Source organism: Salvelinus fontinalis, chromosome 40 (assembly GCF_029448725.1).
Source record: "Salvelinus fontinalis isolate EN_2023a chromosome 40, ASM2944872v1, whole genome shotgun sequence".
NCBI classification, from domain to species: domain Eukaryota; kingdom Metazoa; phylum Chordata; class Actinopteri; order Salmoniformes; family Salmonidae; genus Salvelinus; species Salvelinus fontinalis.
In genome coordinates this window covers 10,767,365-10,782,294 of record NC_074704.1, presented here as the reverse complement: position 1 = coordinate 10,782,294, position 14,930 = coordinate 10,767,365, and the positions used below count along the sequence as shown (strand labels likewise).

General features: G+C 39.7%; 1 protein-coding gene across 5 annotated transcripts in view; it reads left to right on the top strand.

Annotated features, from left to right (window-relative positions):
* The window catches only part of atf7ip (activating transcription factor 7 interacting protein), a 62,591-nt gene extending 50,933 nt beyond the window's left edge, over window positions 1-11,658 (top strand). For all 5 annotated transcript variants that reach the window (XM_055906975.1, XM_055906977.1, XM_055906976.1 and 2 more), the window contains 4 exons: window positions 2,202-2,312; window positions 2,501-2,596; window positions 6,127-6,200; window positions 10,636-11,658. In XM_055906975.1, coding sequence (XP_055762950.1) covers window positions 2,202-2,312; window positions 2,501-2,596; window positions 6,127-6,200; window positions 10,636-11,118 — 764 coding nt within the window. In that variant the 3' untranslated portion in view covers window positions 11,119-11,658. The remainder of the gene's footprint in view (window positions 1-2,201; window positions 2,313-2,500; window positions 2,597-6,126; window positions 6,201-10,635) is intronic.
* The last annotated feature ends 3,272 nt before the right edge of the window (window positions 11,659-14,930 follow it).

Sequence of the window (14,930 nt, the reverse complement as noted above, 5' to 3'; positions counted from 1 at the left end):
TGTAACTTTTTAAAGTTTTCGTCCAACGTTTGCCTGCATCTGCGCGAGCGTTTGGACACGTGTACTACACATGCTAGCAAAAGTAGCTACTTGGACATAAGTAATGGACATTATCGAACAAAATAACGATTTATTGTGGAGCTAGGATTCCTTGGAGTGCATTCTGATGAAGATGATCAAAGGTAAGGGAATATTTATGATGTAATTTCATATTTCTGTTGACTCCAACATGGCTGAGAAATGTTGTTAAATCTGAGCGCCGTCTCAGATTATTGCATGGTGTGCTTTTTAATTATTTTTTTAAATCTGACAGCGGTTGCATTAAGAACAAGTGTATCTTTAATTCTATGTAAAACATGTATCTTTCATCAAAGTTTATGATGAGTATTTCTGTTATTTGACGTAGCTGCAATTTCTCCGGATATTTTGGAGGCATTTCTGAACATGGCGCCAAAGTAAACCGAGATTTGTGGATATAAATATGCACATTATCGAACAAAACATAAATGTATTGTGTAACATGGTGTCCTATGAGTGTCATCTGATGAAGATCATCAAAGGTTAGTGATTAATTTTATCTCTTTCTGCTTTTTTGTGACTACTATCTTTTGCTGGGAAAATGGCTGTGTTTTTCTGTGGCTATGTACTGAGCTAACATAATTGTTTGGTGTGCTTTCCCCGTAACTACTTTTTGAAATCAGACATGTTGGCTGGATTCACAACATGTGTAGCTTTAATTTGGTGTCTTTCATGTGTGATTTCATGAAAGATTGATTTTTTTAGTAATATATTTGAATTTGGCGTGCTACATTTTTTTCTGGGTTTTGGCCAAGTGGGACGCTACCGTCCCATATGTCCCAGAGATGTTAACTTGGGTCAAACGTTTTGGGTAGCCTTCCACAAGCTTCCCACAATAAGTTGGGTGAATTTTGGCCCATTCCTCCTGACAGAACTGGTGTAACTGAGTCAGGTTTGTAGGCCTCCTTGCACGCACACGCTTTTTCAGTTCTGCCCACAAATTTTCTACAGGATGAGGTCAGGGCTTTGTGATGGCCACTCCAATACCTTGACTTTGTTGTCCTTAAGCCATTTTGCCACAACTTTGGAAGTATGCTTGGGGTCATTGTCCATTTGGAAGACCCATTTGCGACCAAGCTTTAACTTCCTGACTGATGTCTTGAGATGTTGCTTCAATATATATCCACAGAATTTTTCTTCCTCGTGATGCCATCTATTTTGTGAAGTGCACCAGTCCCTCCTGCAGCAAAGCACCCCCACAACATGATGCTGCCACCCCCGTCCTTCACGGTTGGGATGATGTTCTTCGGCTTTGTCCCCCTGTGCAGTTGCAAACCGTTGTCTGGCTTTTTTATGGCAGTTTTGGAGCAGTGGCTTCTTCCTTGCTGAGCGGCCTTTCAGGTTATGTCGATAAAGGACTCGTTTTACCTTGGATATAGATACTTCTGTACCTGTTTCCTCCAGCATCTTCACAAGGTCCTTTGTTGTTGTTCTGGGATTGATTTGCACTTTTCGCACCAAAGTACGTTCATCTCTAGGAGAATGCGTCTCCTTCCTGAGCGGTATGATGGCTGCGTGGTCCCATGGTGTTTATACTTGCGTACTATTGTTTGTACAGATGAACATGGTACCTTCAGGCATTTGGAAATTGCTCCCAAGGATGAACAAACTTGTGGTGGTCTATAATTATTTTTCTTTAGATTTTCCCATGATGTCAAGCAAAGAGGCACTGAGTTTGAAGGCAGGCCTTGAAATACATCCACTTCCAATTGACTCAAATGATGTCAGAAGCTTCAAAAGCTATGGCATTATTTTCTGGAATTTTCCAAGCTGTTTAAAGGCAGTCAAGTTAGTGTATGTACACTTCTGACCTACTGGAATTGTGATACAGTGAATTATAAGTGAAATAATCTGTCTGTAAACACTTGTTGGAAATATTACTTGTGTCATGCATAAAGTAGATGTCCTAACCGATTTGCCAAAACTATAGTTTGTTAACAAGAAATTTGTGGAGCGGTTGAAAAACTAGTTTTAATGACTCGTTTTAACTTCCGACTTTCAAAGGGCTCAAAGCACATCCACTTGCGATGTGTAGCACCCAATGCAGCAAAATCCAAAAACCTGTTGTAAAAGATAATATTATCTAACTGTTTTCTTTTCTATTTCTGTTCCATCCCTTTCAGATAACCAAGCAACAAGCTCTACTCCAACCAAAAAGGGGGCTCGACCCAAAGGCTCCTTCATAGACCTCACTGAGGAGGAGGAGGAGGAGGAGGAGGATGATGATGTTCTAGGTGAGAATGAATCCCAAAACCATCTCCAAATTTCTCCCTCTCATCTCCAGAGGTCCACTAAATGATTGATTTATGTCCTCTAAAATAGTGACTATTGTTGCTAATGATGTGAATGATTCTGGCTAAATAAATATTAATTGAATTCCCTCTTCTGTCGTCTTCTTAATTCCTTCTCTTTCATTCTGCAGTGACTGGTGTGAGAAAGGCCATTACGACTGCAGTATCGTCATCTTCAGTTACCCAGCGATCTACTGGACCTCCTCCGCTGATCAGCACTCCTAGTGGTGAGGCCTGCACGTTACATAGTCATTGATATTGACAATATACACAGGCAGTTAGGAAAGCTAAGGCTAGCTTTTTCAAACAGAAATTTGCATCCTGTAGCACAAACTCAAAAAAGTTCTGGGTCACTGTAAAGTCCATGGAGAATAAGAGCACCTCCTCCCAGCTGCCCACTGCACTGAAGCGAGGAAACACTGTCACCACCACTGATAAATCCACTATAATTGAGAATTTCAATAACCATTCTTCTACGGCTGGCCATGCTTTTCACCTGGCTACCCCTACCCCGGTCAACTGCCCGGCACCCCCCACAGCAACTCGCCCAAGCCTCCCCCATTTCTCCTTCACCCAAATCCAGATAGCTGATGTTCTGAAAGAACTGCAAAATCTGGACCCCTACAAATCAGCCAGGCTAGACAATCTGGACCCTCTCTTTCTAAAATGATCTGCCAAAATTGTTGCAACCCCTATTACTAGCCTGTTTAACCTCTCTTTCGTATCGTCTGAGATTTCCAAAGATTGGAAAGCTGCCGCGATCATCCCCCTCTTCAAAGGGGGAGACACTCTAGACCCAAACTGCTACAGACCTATATCTATCCTACCCTGCCTTTCTAAGGTCTTCGAAAGCCAAGTTAAAAACAGATTACCGACCGTTTCAAATCCCACCGTACCTTCTCCGCTATGCAATGTGGTTTCAGAGCTGGTCATGGGTGCACCTCAGCCATGCTCAAGGTCCTAAACGATATCATAACCGCCATCGATAAGAGACATTACTGTGCAGCCATATTCATCGACCTGGCCAAGGCTTTCGACTTTGTCAATCACCACATTCTTATCGTCAGACTAAACAGCCTTGGTTTCTCAAATGACCGCCTCGCCTGGTTCACCAACTACTTCTCAGATAGAGTTCAGTGTGTAAAATCGGAGGGTCTGTTGTCCGGGCCTCTGGCAGTCTCTATGGGGGTGCCACAGGGTTCAATTCTCGGGCCGACTCTCTTCTCTGTATACATCAATGATGTCGCTCTAGCTGCTGGTGATTCTCTGATCCACCTCTACGCAGACGACACCATTCTGTATACTTCTGGCCCTTCTTTGGACACTGTGTTAACTAACCTCCAGACGAGCTTCAATGCCATACAACACTCCTTCCGTTGCCTCCAACTGCTCTTAAATGCAAGTAAAACTAAATGCATGCTCTTCAACCGATCACTGCCCGCCCGTCCAGCATCACTACTCTGGACGATTCTGACTTAGAATATGTGGACAACTACAAATACCTAGGTGTCTGGGTAGACTGTAAACTCTCCTTCCAGACTCACATTAAGCATCTCCAATCCAAAATTACATCTAGAATCTGCTTCCTATTTCGCAACAAAGCATCCTTCTCTCATGCTGCCAAACATACCCTCGTAAAACTGACCATCCTACCGATCCTCGACTTCGGCGATGTCATTTACAAAATAGCTTCCAACACTTTACTCAACAAATTGGATGCAGTCGATCACAGGCCATCCGTTTTGTCACCAAAGCCCCATATACTACCCACCATTGCGACCTGATCGCTCTTGTTGGCTGGCCCTCGCTTCATACTCGTCGCCAAACCCACTGGCTCCAGGTCATCTACAAGTCTCTGCTAGGTAAAGCCCCGCCTTATCTCAGCTCACTGGTAACCATAGCATTTTTGACCAAATACTTATTTTCCACCATAATTTGCAAATAAATTCATTAAAAATCCTACAATGTGATTTTCTGGATTTTTTTCTCTCTCATTTTGTCTGTCATAGTTGAAGTGTACCTATGATGAAAATTATAGGCCTCTCTCATCTTTTTAAGTGGGAGAACTTGCACAATTGGTGGCTGACTAAATACTTTTTTGCCCCACTGTATAAATGCAAAAATATAAATGCAACATGCAACAATTTCTAAGATTTTATGGAGTTACAGTTCATATGAGGAAATCAGTCAATTGAAATAAATTCATTAGGCCTTAATCTATGGATTTCACATGCTGGAAATACAGATATGCATCTGTTGGTCACAGATACCTTAAAAACAGTGGGCCTCACAATGGGCCTCAGGATCTCTTCACAGTATTACTGTGCATTCAAATTACCATCAATAAAATGAAATAGTGTTCGTTGTCCGTAGCTTATGCCTGCCCATACCATATCCCCACTGCCACCATGGGGCACTCTGTTCACGTTGTTGCCATGAGCAAACAGCTCGCCCACACAACGCCATAAATGTGGTCTGCGGTTGTGAGGCCGGTAGGACATACTGCAAAATCTCTAAAACGACGATGAACAAATCAACATTAAATTATCTGGCAACAGCTCTGGTGGACATTCCTGCAGTCAGCATGCTAATTGCACACTCCCTCAACTTGAGACATCTGTGACATTGTGTTTTGTGACAAAACTGCACATTGCGTGTTTGGGACATTTCTGGGATCTTTTATTTCAGCTCATGAAACATGGGACTAACACTTTACAAGTTGCGTTTTTATATATTTTTTCAGTAATGATTATGATGGTCATAATGCTCTTTGACAGGGTCATAAGCAAGCATAGTGGTGGGGCTGGCTGCATCATGTTATGAGTATGCTTGTCATTGGCAAGGACTAGGGAAATTTTGATGTTAAAAAGAAACATATTTTTTTTAAATCCTAGAGGAAAACCTGGTCCAGTCTGCTTTCCAACAGACACTGGGAGACCGTCACCTTTCAGCCTGAGAATAACCTAAAACAAGGCCAAATATACACTGGAGTTGCTTACCAAGACAACGTTGAATGTTCCTGAGTGGTCTAGTTTCAGTTTTGACTTAAATCGGCTTGAATATCTATGGCAAGACTTGAAAATGGCTGTCTAGCAATGATCAACAACCAACTTGACAGAGCTTGAAGAATTGTAATAATAAAATAATGTGCAAAGCTCTTAGATTTACCCAGAAATAGTCACAGCTGTAATCTCTGCCAAAGGTGATTCTAACATGTATTGACTCAGGGGGTTGAATACTCTAATCAAGACATGTTTTATTTATTTTTATATACAAATATTATAATTTTACTTCTACTTTCACATTTAGTATTTTGTGTAGATCGCTGACAAAAAAATGGCAATGAAATCAATTTTAATCCCACTTTGTAACACAGCAAAATGTGGAAAAAGTCAAGGGGTCATACTTGGACAAAAAATTTATGTTTAAACTTTTTCTAATGTTCGTATATGGACCCCATATCACCCTGATATTACTATAACACTCATTAGATTCTAATCTTAATTGCTGGATGTTTCATGATTGTGGTCAGTCAGTTGAAACAATTTAATAGAATTCCAAGGATATCTATTAGCCGAGCCATGCCTGTTACTCAATGTGTTATAAGTCAGCTCTATGTCTGTTTGCTCTGTAAAAGTGGTTCTGACTAAAAGTTTGCATTTTGTTGTTTTACTCAAAGAATCTTGTAAACAACGCAGATTTGAGGAGGGGATGCTTCTTATGTTATCTAATTTGACATATTGTCCTCTCTTTACAGGCACAACATCAAGAGCATCTCCTCAACAGTCAGTTGGCGGTCCTCATCTGACAGTTCACTACCGCCCCCCTCTGGTGAGTTTGTTACCGCTGAATCTATTTCACATGTTCATATTTTTCTTTGATTCATTTGAGTTCCTATAAGATTATTTGAATGTCTTAATTTCTCAACATTTTAATGAATACGAAACAAACACAACACAATGAAATACAAATAGGCAGTTCCTTGGCCACCTATATAAAGTAATGACCTTGACCTATAAAGATTATCCTTACTTTTTATATTTAATATAGCATTTGTAAAATAACATTAAAAGTATATTTTCTGTGATGTACTGAAGGACATGTGTTTTTGTTACAAAGGTTAGTACTAGAGGGTGAAAAGGTGAAATCATCAAATATTTCAGAGAGATTTACTCACCTCATCACATTGATAGAGGGTCTTCAATGGGTCTTCTTTGTGATATCACACACTGTCACATGATTACCATCATGCGATATGCTTTAAAATAGCTTTTTATCTTTGTTATACTGAATGACATTGATGAAGCGTAAAAGTTCGGACAAAAGTTATTCAAGTAAAAAGAAAAAAAAAATTAGATACAGTATGTCGCCCATTACTCTATATATTGTTGCAAACACTAACGCACACGAAATAAGATGGCGCCGACAAAGATGGTCACTCGCTTCAAGTCCTTAGGAAACTATGCCGTAATTTTGTTTTTTATGTATTATTTCTTACATTGTTAGCCCAGAAAATCTCAAGTGTTATTACACACAGCCGGGAAGAACTATTGGATATAAGAGCTACGTCAACTTACCAGGAATACAACTTTCCCGAAGCGGATCTTTTGTTCGGCCCTCCGTCCTGGACATTGGATCTAATCGCAGAAGCCGACCGAAAACAACGTCGTCGCTGCAGGAAAGGCCACTCGAGCAAAACACTGGACAACTGCTACTCTAACTTCCGTGATACATACAAGGCCCTCCCCCACCCTCCCTTCGGCAAATCCAACCACGACTCCATCTTGCTCGTACCGTCCAATAGGCAGAACCTCAAACCGGATGTACCCGTGACAGGAACTATTCAACGCTGGTCTGACCAATTGGAATCCACACGTCAAGATTGTTTTGATCACGTCGGCTGGAAAATGCTCCGGGAAGCTACAGACAATAACATGGATTTATACGCCGACTCTGTGAGCGAATTTATTAGGAAGTGCATTGGAGATGTTGTACCCACTGTGACTATAAAAACCTATCACAATCATAAACCGTGGATAGACGGAACCACCGCATTCAACTATGGAAAGAGATTGGGGAATATGGCCGAATATAAACAGTGTGGTTATTCTCTCCGCAAGACAATCAAACAAGCGAAACGTCGGTATAGGAACAAAATGGAGTCGCAGTTCAACGGCCCAGACACAAGACGTATGTAGCAGGGTCTACAGGCAATTACGGACTAAAAATAGAAAACCAGCTACGTCACAGACACCGACGTCTTGCTTCCAGACAAGCTAAACACCTTCTTTGCCCGCTTTGAGGATAATACAGTGCCACCGACTCGGCCCGCTACCATGGCCGACGTAAGACATTTAAATGTGTTTACCCTCGGAAGGCTGCTAGCCCAGATTCATATTCCATCCCTTTACTTTTGTGTGTATAAGGTAGTTGCTGTGAATTTGTTATATTACTTGTTATATATTACTGCACGGTCGGAACTAGAAGCACAAGCATTTTGCTACACTCGCATTAATGCGACCAAATTTTATTTTATTTGAATTATGCAATGGGTGTTCATTTATATTTTTACGATGAATTTCTACATTTTAAAAACACTTTTGTCATTAGAATTTTAAACTATTTTATGGCATTTTAAGGTATTTCAAGGAACATTATATTTAAACTGTAGATGCCATTGTCTAATAAGGAGAGAGCTGCATGGCACAGACTAAAGACTAAAGATTAACGCAGATCCAGTTGCTAGGGAGGAAAGACTAGCCAGAAGAAAAGCAAGGTATTGTTTTCATGGCTTCATGCTACTGTCAGCAACAGAATAGGATATAATAGGATATAAAGCTGGGTGGATAACACTTAACATTAAGTTGCGCTATTACACTGTAGTTAATATTTTATTGCACTGCAGTTAAGGTATAAATTATTAATTATATTAGTTAATATAATATTACACACATACACAAATATGGATTAAAAATGGATTATGAATTATATTAGTTAAATGCTGCTTCACATTTGGGGCACTTTATGAAAAATTTAGACTGTACAAGTTTGAATTGAAGTAGTTTGATGGGCGTTTTATCTATTTTGTGTAGGTATTTTGAAATTGCATTTGTGTACCTGCATTGAATAGAAATTTACCAGTTACAGTGTAACAATGCATAATACTTAACTATCATGTAATAATGCAACTTATTGCAATAAAAAGTGTTTGCCGCAGGCTCAAATTACAGTAAAGTGATTATTATTAACATTAGCAGTGAAATAGTAACAAAACATGTTTGGGAGAGGGAGTTGATTTAACTTTGATTAAATGTTATCATTGTATAGCCTACTAATAACATTTAATGGCTGGGAGAAGTCCCACGGAAAAGGTGCACTCGATTGGGTTGGTGGTTCGGTTAAACGTTGTGCAGATGAGTTTGTCAAACTGGGTGGTGACCTCCAGAGCCCAAAGGAGCTCTACACCATGCTGGAGAAGCCAAGCGTAAAGTACTTCTGCATTGCTGAGGATGAGATTAACCGATTTTGATGAAGCACTTCCAAATGAGTTGCCAGCTGTCAAATGAACCTTAACAATCCACCAGATCATCGCAGAGGAACCTGGAAAGATCCCACATCGGGAGGTGTCCTGCTTCTGCTCCCGAGCAGGTATCTTCTGTAAGTGCAATGCTCCAACAAAGGTGGACTTTCAGAACCAGAAGCAGAACACAACCTGTCCACAATGGTGAAACCACCAGAGGACTTAAAAGGAAAGTTCATAATAGTCAATTACGATTACCAGCCATTTGTGGGCCAAGTTTTGAAGGTTGTGGGAGAGGAGATGGAAATCAGTTGCATGCAATAAGCAGCTGAAAGAAATAATTAATTGCGTGGCCCCAAGTTAAGGACATCACATACTACTTCAAGTCGGATGTCCAAGCGGTAATCTCCGAACGAAAGCCGTGTACTATAAAACGAAGGAATTCAAAACTCTGCAACTCTGACTGGCAAAAGTTTACAGAGCTTTGAATGTCCAAATTCCAAGTTACACACCAGTTAGGCTACAGAATACTACATAGGCCTACACAAGAAAACGACATACACAAGCAATCTAAAAAGAAATCCATGTTTTAAAGATGTTATTGAATGATGAGTTCAGTTTGAGAACGTTGATGAGTTCCATTTGATGTTCAAACAATGGATTTGGTTAATATTCTGATGTTCAGAATACAGAAATGTTTTTTTTTGATGTTGGTGGAATAATTGTATATGCATTTTTTTTCAAATGCCTGATGTAATGTCATGGCATTACTTTGAGAAAGATATCCACTGTTTCATGAGGATTTTAAGCAAAACTAGTTTCCCCCCCAATGTTTATGGAATGTTTTTTAATTAATGCTTTGTTTGAAATGTTCAATGCTGATTTAATCCTATGTGAATGAAATTGTACCTATTGTGTCAGTTAAACTATGTTGTATAGTAAAACCCATTTTCTTTATGTGTGTGGCGTATGGGTCATTTCTCTCTCTCTCTAGTATGGAAGAGATTTAAGTTCAGCTAGCCTGCACATTTTAAACATCTTATCCTGTTTTTTAGTTTTATAACAAAAAATACCTAAAGGAAAAATACTATTGCTGCTACTAATAATAGTTCATAGGATCATCACATTTAATCAATATTTGTGGGCCGTAGTGATGTGTTATTCAGGGTAACAGAATATTGTCATACAGTATAACACCAGTATTTTATTAAAATACAATAACTTGCTTTTGTTGATTCAGAGAGACAAAAACAAATCTCAAAGGATGAAGTGAAAGATATTTTCATAGATTTTAGAATTATTTTCATTGTAAGGCAGGAAGTTTTGTAGAAAAAACCTTCAACAAATTGAGTTGTACACGTGACACATCAAATATGTGGTATTCAAAATAAAAGAATGTCATTTTCTCTGGGTAGTTATATTTCTGCCAGTCTAAGCATGGATATATAACCTTGTGATTATGGGAAAAAACAGTGTTATACTGAATGACATTTTACTAGGGTACATTCATATTAATTATTGGCTTTATTTTTGAATATAAATAATATAAGGGCATAGGTGACACTCCAATGAACAATACAAATAATTTTAGGGAATTGTAATTGCTTTTTTATTTTTTTGCTACTTTGAAAACATTAAGTCTTTGACCTATATATTTGTATTTTTCGAAAGCTATACATTTGTGATATGTTTTCCTGCATATTTCTTGCCCTAATTCATTTCCATCTCCTCTCGTTTCCCTTCCAGGACTCCCCATCCAAAGCACGCATGGGAAACAATACCACTCCAACCAAGCCCCCCCCTGTCACCCTGCCCCCGTTACCCTTGGCTCCCCTGCCTCCCGGCCGGCTACCCATGGAGGCCAACCAGACCACGCCCCCCCAGCAGCCCCAGCTGAAGTTGGCCAGGGTACAAAACCAGAATGGCATCGTCCTGTCCTGGTGCGTGGCAGAGACTGACCTGACCTGTGCAGGGGTGGAAAGCTACCACCTGTACGCATACCACCAGGACAACGCTGGGTCGGTCGGTAATGGCCCTGGAGCGGGGCAGCACTGGAAGAAGATTGGGGAGGTGAAGGCACTGCCACTGCCCATGGCCTGTACCCTCACCCAATTCGTCTCTGGATCTACGTATTACTTTGCTGTCCGGGCCCGGGATGTGTACGGGCGCTTCGGGACTTTCTGTGAGCCACAGTGCACTGACGTCATCAGCGCGACGACTCCTAGCTGAGCCAACCAGGAATGGAAAAGGCATTTCATGTGACAGGAAGTTGATAGCATTCCACCTGCTTATTTTTTTAAGGTGTTCTGGAGGACCCTGACTGAGATTGCTTTAGTGTTTACACTTGTGCACGTACACAAACACACACCATGAGAAAACACCTAAATGTACACTGTTGGACTCCAGACTACTCTGATTGGAGAAAGGATATGGCAACGGTTATCGTTGTGCCTATCGTTGTATATTCTTTGTGAGTTAAGCTATTGTACATAAGTGAATTGTTCCCCATGGCAGGTCAGATATTTATATGTTGACTTCTGTTACCCTTGTCCAGATGTTTTTATTATAATTGTTTTTTTTTTGGCTTTATAAAAAACTAAGTGAAAGAAAATACATTTTAACGTTCACAGAAATTGCACAGGAATGCAAAATCGGTGTTAGAACTTAAATGATGTTAGAACGATGATAGTTATTTTGTATGTATTGTCTGGTAACCAGACTTAATAGGAATGACAAATTCAATAAAACGTTTTATTGGAAAGTTTACAAGTGTTTAATCTGTGAGATTAATTTTGTTTGGCTATGGGGACAGCTGTGTAAACATAGGCTATCTTGTTGTCTGTTTTACATGTGACCCATATCAGATTTGCTCGTTCTCACTGATGTAGCCTCTGAAATAGCCCGCAGATGCAATGCTCATTTACTGCCACAGTTTCTTTACATTTTTGGGTGATTGTCTTGTCAGCATTGAAATTGTATATGAATTGAGAATCACATACGAATGTGGTAAGAATCGGAACAGATTCCATGTTTTTGCTGATGTTTACACAATTGGGAAAGGTCAGATATGAATCGGATATGTCCAAACATAAGAATTTGTTGTGCTGTGTAAACAAGGCAGATTTCATGGCTGCGTTTAAACAGGCAGCCCAATTGTGTCAATTATTTGCAAAAAACCTGATCTGATTGGTCAAAAAAAACTTTTATTGGAAAAATATCAGAATTGGTCTGCCTGTGTAAACGCAGCCATGGAATCTGATCTTTTGACTTCCAATTTATACCACCTCTATATGTGGATCTCAATCCTGATACAAACCATATGCGACCTCTGTCTGGATGCTCAGATTCTTTTGATCTGAAGTGTTATTTTTTGCACATGACCTGCTATTATCATGACAACCACCCCAAAATGTAAAGGAACAGTGACAGGAAATGAGCATTGCATCTGTGTGCTATCCGGGATCCTTGGGACTACTTCAGAGGCTACATCAGTTTGAATGCTCAAATCAGATGTGGGTCACATGTAAAACTGAGTGGACAAAAAGAAAAACGATTGGATGTAGAAGGAAAGTCAGATTTGGGTTTTTAGAGTGGCTGTTTAAACACAGCCTTCGTGGCATAGCTTTATGTAGTGTACTGAAGTAGTCTTTGATTGCTTTTATTACAGACCATTATGCAGTCAATTGATTCAGTATTAGTCAATGTTGCAAGGAATTACTTGCATTGCAGACCACTTCATGTTTCTTTCTCTCCAGCCAACAATCTGACATTAGGCTACCCAATCTTATGGCACCTGGAGGTACTTTTATAGAAGATTCCTGTCAGCAGCTGAAGAGATCCGGAGGGTGGCAGCCATTCAGAAACGCACCAATAAAGCTGTCATTATCCAACACTGACACCAGCTTCCATGTCCATCCCTCTCCACACATGATCTACAAGAGTGGCACTTAAGGTATGAAAGGCTGACACTTGTGTGTTTCCCCCCTATTGTCCTGTATATGAACATGTGCTATGAATAAAGCACTGCACAACGTGAGGATGTTCTATTCCAGAAGCATGATAAGATTCCACAGCTGGTGCTTTGGAGTGCTCAAAGAATTCTCAGACAAGCTGTGAAGTAGAGAGGTCAGGAATAAGGTGTTTATTAGGTTTTATATTTGTCTTTAGTAGGTATTTAACATAGAGATAGATAGAGGACTCATCTTTATATCTGTGCCATTATAGCATCTGTGACAGCATGGGCAGAGCCATTGAGGCAACAATCCATAGGAATCCCCACCCAGTTGACTACTTTGACTACTTTAAGATGGTAGAAGCCCTCAATGGCGGTGCCCATGCTAAAATGGCCTTTTGGCCACTAGAGACCTCTATCTTTCTCTATGGGCATTTACCCCCTCCATCACAGCTTTTATGTCAATAGTCCATACATAGGTTAGTTAGCCTACACAATCACAGTCCATAGCATATGACTAAGCTCAGCTGGGATAATCTGGCAAATAAAGGTAGCATAGAGTATATTTACACAGGAAGCCCAATTCTGATATTTTGCCCAATTATTGGCAAAAGATATGATCTGATTGGTCAAAAGACCAATTAGTGTCAAATGATCAGAATTGGGCTGCCTGTGTAAAGGCAGCCATAGATGGAGATCCATCTTAAAATGGAAAGAGGACAAATGAGTAAATTACATAGGAAAATCTTGACCTACATTTTGACTGCAATCTTCTTCAAAGCTAAACTGTCAGAATTCCTGCCATGATGAGCCTACTAAGTCAAACAGCAAAAGCACAAAGCACTTTTAGATTGATTCCACACAAGCTTCAAAATTGTGCTTGAGAGTTTACGGATGTTGTAGTAAATGGATTCAGAAAACCTAATAATGACATTGTTTTAATTTCCCTTCGTCAACATCTTCAGTAAATATAGCTAGGTAAGTTAGTATTTCCATGATACTGGTGAGTTTACCTCATTTACTGCATGTGTAGAGCACACGTTTTCAGAAGTATTTAATCTATTTCGCCTTTTGAACTTGCTAGCGTATCTTCCATATTTCCAAAATATTTTTATAATACAGTCCATGAGTACAGCAAAACACTAGCCTATTGTTGTCATTTTTACCTTGTGGTTTGACTTTTATTTCCAAGAGAGGAAGTCCAAATGATAGTGAGTTCTCACCATTTAGACCCATAGGCTACTTTGCCATGTCCACTTATCTCACTCCAAATTGTCAATGTTGTTCATCAAATGTTTTATTTATTTATTGAAACAGAGGCGTCTTGCCCATAGAGGGCACAGGGGCACGTGCCCCCTCAGATTTTTCCTCTTTTAAAACGTTTCAATAAAAAAAATTATACATATGTTTTGGTTTATTTCGTTGTTGTTGTTTCTCTGTAATACTGCCAGCCACTTAGCAATTTTATGAATATGGATTTAGCTAGTCCAGATAAGTCCCCAATCTCTCAACCTCATAACCAGCTACCAAGAAGCCATTTCAGGCTATCAATCGAGTTAGAGTAACTAGCTTGTCTAACTATCTTAGCTGGCAAGCCTGCTGGCAAGGTTGGTAGACTTTAGAAAAGGAAGCCATTACTAAATGTAACGAATAAGACTCAATCTTTTATGCAGATTTTATCAGAATATGCAGAAAAGCATATTTCGTTTCTTTAAAAAAAAATCACCACCAGTCAGGAGGATACAGACAGCTCAGGAGTTATGCTTAGATATACAGAAACATATACATATATTTTTTTTTTTACATAGAATTAAGCATAATGATTATGGCTCTAGATTTCAGGAAAATGCTTTTTCAGGTGTTAGAAGCAGCCTTCCTCACGTACTTTGTGCCCACACAGATTTTTAGGGGTGCATGACGCCCCTAAACACGATGTTAGTTAAAAAAAAATGTCAGGTAGCAGGTGTTCATTATTGACAATAGGGGGAGCCATTCTCCTTAATATATTATATTTTCCTAGACATTTGTTGCAAATGAGAACCTGCATCCCTTTAATTCAAAATCCTATAGAGGGACCCACTTCCACACA